The sequence below is a fragment of the Anthonomus grandis genome, chromosome 8 (assembly GCF_022605725.1).
Source record: "Anthonomus grandis grandis chromosome 8, icAntGran1.3, whole genome shotgun sequence".
Classification (NCBI taxonomy): domain Eukaryota; kingdom Metazoa; phylum Arthropoda; class Insecta; order Coleoptera; family Curculionidae; genus Anthonomus; species Anthonomus grandis.
In genome coordinates this window covers 9,496,742-9,501,851 of record NC_065553.1, presented here as the reverse complement: position 1 = coordinate 9,501,851, position 5,110 = coordinate 9,496,742, and the positions used below count along the sequence as shown (strand labels likewise).

The window sequence follows — 5,110 nt, the reverse complement described above, 5'->3', positions numbered from 1 at the left end:
TCAGAACAGGGCATTTTATAAACCATGCCAAGTATTTGTTGTCGCTATTTTCATTTTTGATCGCTATTTTGACTTCATCATCAGAAACCACTCCCGCTAGCCTTTCAGACAAACCTTTGATATAAAGAATTTTTGCAAATTTATGGTTTTCTATACGACACTTCTAACGTAGTTATTTGAAAAAATTATTATATTTCGTCGATATAAATTTTTTTTTTATTTAAGACATTTTATGCTGACGGATTTAAGGTAATGCAATTTTTTTGCATTACGCAAAATAAACAAATGCTAAAAAATTACCGCAAATTGTATTCCAAGTATTTTTAGTTACTAATAAAAAAATAAATAATGTAATAATAATCAGTTCATATCACTTAAAATTTAGAACTGATAAGATAAATCGTCAATCAATAATATCCGAAATGAAAAAAAATATAACATATCGTATATAACAAACGAATTAGCAAATAAAGATTCAATTAGGCAAAGCCATTATACATTGTTATAGCCGTTATAAGAATTTAAAAAATATCAAAAATGTCAAAGGATGGCTCAACCTTAGAGGCTCCTCCAGCATATGCTGGTATTTCCCCTGCAGTAAGCGCTCCTCCATTGTCCAACGAAGATGTACCAAAATTGGATGATATGAATGTTAAATCTGAAGGAAATCAGAAAGAAGAAATTATAGGTAAGCCTTTTAAATATTGTATAATTTCTTAGAATATTTAGAATTTAGTTATAAGTCTTGTTTAAAAAAAAGTTTTTCTAAAAGTAATCTTGGAAAGCTCCATAAATCTGAAAAAAATGGCTATAAATCTTAAAGTTAGATTTTTATATTTATATAAAAAATAATGTAGTGGTAAAAATAAACAACTGGAATTCACCAAAGTTTTCAATGTGAATTACTGAGATTTTTATCTAAAAATTAAATTGCGGTACTTTCTGTTCGTATCAAGAATTAGATTAGGATGATATTAATAAAACAAAATAACAAATTAATTAGAATTGATAAATTAGTTTGCTATTTATTATTTATAGTTAATAGAAAATTTATAGCAAAATAATAGATATTTATAGTTTTTAAGGATCCTTTAATATTAGAGGATATCACAGGTTATTTTTTTAATACACACAATCTATTATTATTATTGCTCTACGACATACCTAAAAAAGCACTATTAAACTATTAAACTTCAAAAAATAAATGCTTGAAAATTCATTTTATTATGATTTTAAGTAACTAACTACTTTTTCTCTTTTAGTAATAACATCAACGACACATTTGAAACATAAATCAACAAATGTTATTTGTCCATATTGTCTGACAAATGTTAAAACTAAAATTAAACACAAATCTAACTCGAAAACACATTTATATGGGTTTTTGCTTTGTCTTATTGGGTAAATAAATCATCCACAGGGTGTCTTAAGGTATAACTACATCACTTTGAATTTTTAGGGGTATTATATGCTGCACGATACCATATTGCCTCCCTCAGTGTCAAACTACGAACCATTACTGTCCGAATTGCAAAACCTTCCTGGGGTGTTATCCTGCAGCACCTTAATATGTTACTTTTTTATTTTTTATATTAAAGTAGGATTTGTGGACTATGTATAATGGTATTTATTTTTACTAATTTTATCGATTGAAATATAGTAACAAGTAAATACATTAGTCTAAATGAAATAGTTAATTAGTTCTTAATATGATATTTTATTTTCAGTTTCGTGTTTGTGACCCAATATCTTCAATTTTGCGGAGGGTTGTTGCGTGGGGTCAGAAATAAAACAGAAACTTTTTTACCATGGTAACATCTAATACTGGGTGTTCATTAGGATTGAGTATAGTTTTATCATTACATAGCTTGAAATAACTCTGATCTTGATCTTGTTTACTGAGATCAAAAAACATTAAACGAAATGTCTTTTTCGGGAACACTTTCGAACTACTCAAAGTCAAAACTTTAAATAGTTATTTATGTGAAGTATTACTCTTACTATTAATTAATAAAAAATTAGCAAAAGCACTAATTCTTTCCTAATGTTTTTTTTTCATTGTATTTATCTGGTAAAAATTTATGTAAATCTGGCAATATAAGTTCAAAATACTACTATGTTCTGACTTTTTTAGTTTCGCAAAGATTAATAATTTGTTGCTCTATAAACATAATATAATATCTGCTATACAATCACATTATTCTTCTTTATAAAATCAAATCATTTTAGGTCCCAAGTTAACCAATAAAAATTATCTTGCGCGAATTTAACGATTTTGTAAATACTACACTTAATATTTTCAAAAAAAAAAAAAAAAACGAAACAAATATTTTTAAAATTTCAGAAAATATAAGATAATCAAAGAATATAATCAAGAATATAAATCATCTTGTATTATTTGAGGCTTTCCTTTCTGCTATTCATTACTCGTTTTTCCCTTTGGTACTCTGCCATGTAAGTTATAGTTAGCTCTTTAATGAATATTTAACATAAATAAAAAATTATCCAATGTTTATCTTACCCTAAAAGACACAAAAGTAAAGCGAACAAGTGAGTATTGGCTGTAGTTTCTATGGTTGTGATAATGTGAGCATTGCAATATGGACAACGAATGCTCACTGGTTCTCCTCCTAAGGTTGGCGGGCCTACTATTGAAACCAAAAAAAAAAATATATATGTAAAAGTCACTTATATTATTGCGAATTTGGTCACTATTTAAATTAATTAAATAAAAGGAGAAAAAAATATACTTATTCGCATATTTAAAATAATTAGAATCTAAAAAGTATTAACAATACCTCTCATTATTTGCAAAATGTCTCTTCCGCCAGCATTAAATTAAGTTTGACTTAGTGTCAATGAATTGTTTTAAAAACTTCAACAGACATAAACTGATTTTAACAAAAGTTGCTTAACACATTATCTTGCGGTAAGTTTAATATATTTTTTTAAAATAAATGTAGCCATGACTAGGTTACACTTAATTAAAGATAGTTGTTTGACTTATAAATTATTTTAAAAGTCATAAAAAAGGTATCATGGTTATGTTTTTTAATATAAAAGAGTGCGATCCTAATATATTTTCACCCACATACTATATTAATACATTGCCGAAATACCTTCTGAATAATATTAAATAGAAAATCACAAGTAAAGACGGATTGAGTCTGTGAGACTGTTTTAGGAAAATTTTTAGATGATATTTACGACCTACATTACACATTTAGTTAAAAATGTCAAAATGAATCTTCCAAAAAACACTAACATTCTATTATTTATATACATTATAGTACAGCCATAATTTATCCGTATCCAAGGGATGAATTAGCCAGATCTGTAGATGCATATGTATTCTTTAGTATCTATTTTATTTTAAAAATTAAAAATATGTTCCAGTAAACATTCAGTGAACGTGAATTTTATTTAAGAATCGTTTTACTTTATTAGATCAAATTAAACAATGAAAAATTTAATTAAAAGTCTAAATTTGAATTGACAAAGGTGAACTATTGTGTTTTTTTTTGAAAATTTATTATGTTAAGAAAATCCACCATATTAAATCTTTTTAAGCATTTTTTACATGGATTTAGTAAACAGGGTGCGTTTATTTAAGATATAATTATTTTAATTCATAATTTTGACTTTAAATGATTTGATTTTTGAAATGTATTTAGATAAAAACTCGTACGATTCCAAAATGACTCGATAGTTTTTCTCGATATTTGCATTCGATAAATAAGGATAGAGATGCACGCCGCACTCTTGGCATTTAGTGGGCACTCACGTCAAATACTAAGAATGTGCGAGTGTGTGAATATTCAAACAATTCACAGTGAAAACATTTTTTTGCTCCCTTTTACCGATATCTGGAAGGGTTTTACTAATTACTCGTAATCAACAAAATCGGCCTTTTTTTAAATTCACTCAGTGGTCTAAAATTTGCACGTCTATATTCGCACAAACAGAAAAAGTAAACTTTTTTTAGTCATAGACAGTGATAAAACAACGTGTTTTTGTTAATAAAATGAATATACATATATCTGGTATAGCACAATATGTAATGATGCAACTGAGAGTTCCCATGATTAATCAAAAAAACTTAAAACCTGTTCATCTCAGTAGGAAGCCGATGATATGTAGCTGTACTTTTTTCTCATCAGAGATAATGAAATACTTTACTTACAGTTTCTGACTTTACATGAATATTTCTCTACTTTTCTGGTATATTATGATATTATGAAAATCAGAATTTGGGGTTACTTCTGAGCATAAGCACATTCGTTAGGATCATTTTAGGCAATTTGATCATTATACAAGTATCTCCTGCCCTTTATAACTCAGACTGGCTTTTATTGTAAGTCCTGGTAGTTTGAATTTTCTATAATTTGTATACTTGCTTCGACTGTCAGTGTTTTTTTGAAATGATTGGTCTCCATGGGTAAACATTATGTAGAAACTTCTAACCATTTTCAAATGATTCCATAGGTCTTTATAAGGAAGAGATCGCCTTTCGTGATATTTTAATCAGTATTTTTGTTTAATGACAGTAAACGTGAATCAAGTGAAAGTTGAAATCTGGTGTTGTCAATAGAAATATTGTGTTCTTGACATAAAATTATATTTCTGGCGTAAGTGTATTCCAGACACAAGAGTGTTCCTAAGTTCCGTTACAATATAAATTTAGTAATGTAGAAGAACCACAATATTTAGACAAAAAACTATTACCATAAGTATTCTACTTAGGCATACCGCAAGGCGCTGTTCCAATGCTCCTTCTCATTTACTGTTGTAGACATATAAAGCACCATACCCCTTGATATTCGGTTGTCATACCTTTAAACACTAATATAAAAAAATATTAAAAGTGGGAGAAGCTAATTTATAAGCTAGTACCTTGTGTCTGTTTGTTATGTCGATATTATTTTAATTTTTATCTTCTTAGTAACTGAAATGGTGTTTTCAGTTTGTAAGTCGTATTGTTAAGTTTGAGTACCTAAAGATAGACCCTGTATATAAATTTAAACTGAATTTATCGTAATAATAGCTTGAGATCTATTATTTCTATTTTTTTTGGGATTTATTCACTGCAGAGAACAAAAAAATCGTGAAA

The 5,110-nt window shown here is 27.5% G+C and overlaps 1 protein-coding gene across 1 annotated transcript; it reads left to right on the top strand.

Moving 5' to 3' along the window:
* The first annotated feature begins 449 nt into the window (after positions 1 to 449).
* LOC126739860 (lipopolysaccharide-induced tumor necrosis factor-alpha factor homolog) lies at positions 450 to 1,690 on the top strand. Its single transcript, XM_050445676.1, has 3 exons — positions 450 to 688; positions 1,263 to 1,401; positions 1,460 to 1,690. Exons 1-3 carry the CDS (start codon positions 538 to 540, stop codon positions 1,566 to 1,568), a joined length of 399 nt encoding a protein of 132 aa, XP_050301633.1. The 5' UTR covers positions 450 to 537; the 3' UTR covers positions 1,569 to 1,690.
* The last annotated feature ends 3,420 nt before the right edge of the window (positions 1,691 to 5,110 follow it).

Excerpts from the sequence above, each read along its gene's own strand:
- LOC126739860 (XM_050445676.1), top strand. The coding sequence starts at position 538 with ATGTCAAAGGATGGCTCAACCTTAGAGGCTCCTCCAGCATATGCTGGT. Across the intron at positions 689-1,262 it reads TCAGAAAGAAGAAATTATAG|TAATAACATCAACGACACAT; the intron begins GTAAGCCTTTTA and ends TTTCTCTTTTAG. Across the intron at positions 1,402-1,459 it reads TTTTTGCTTTGTCTTATTGG|GGGTATTATATGCTGCACGA; the intron begins GTAAATAAATCA and ends TTGAATTTTTAG.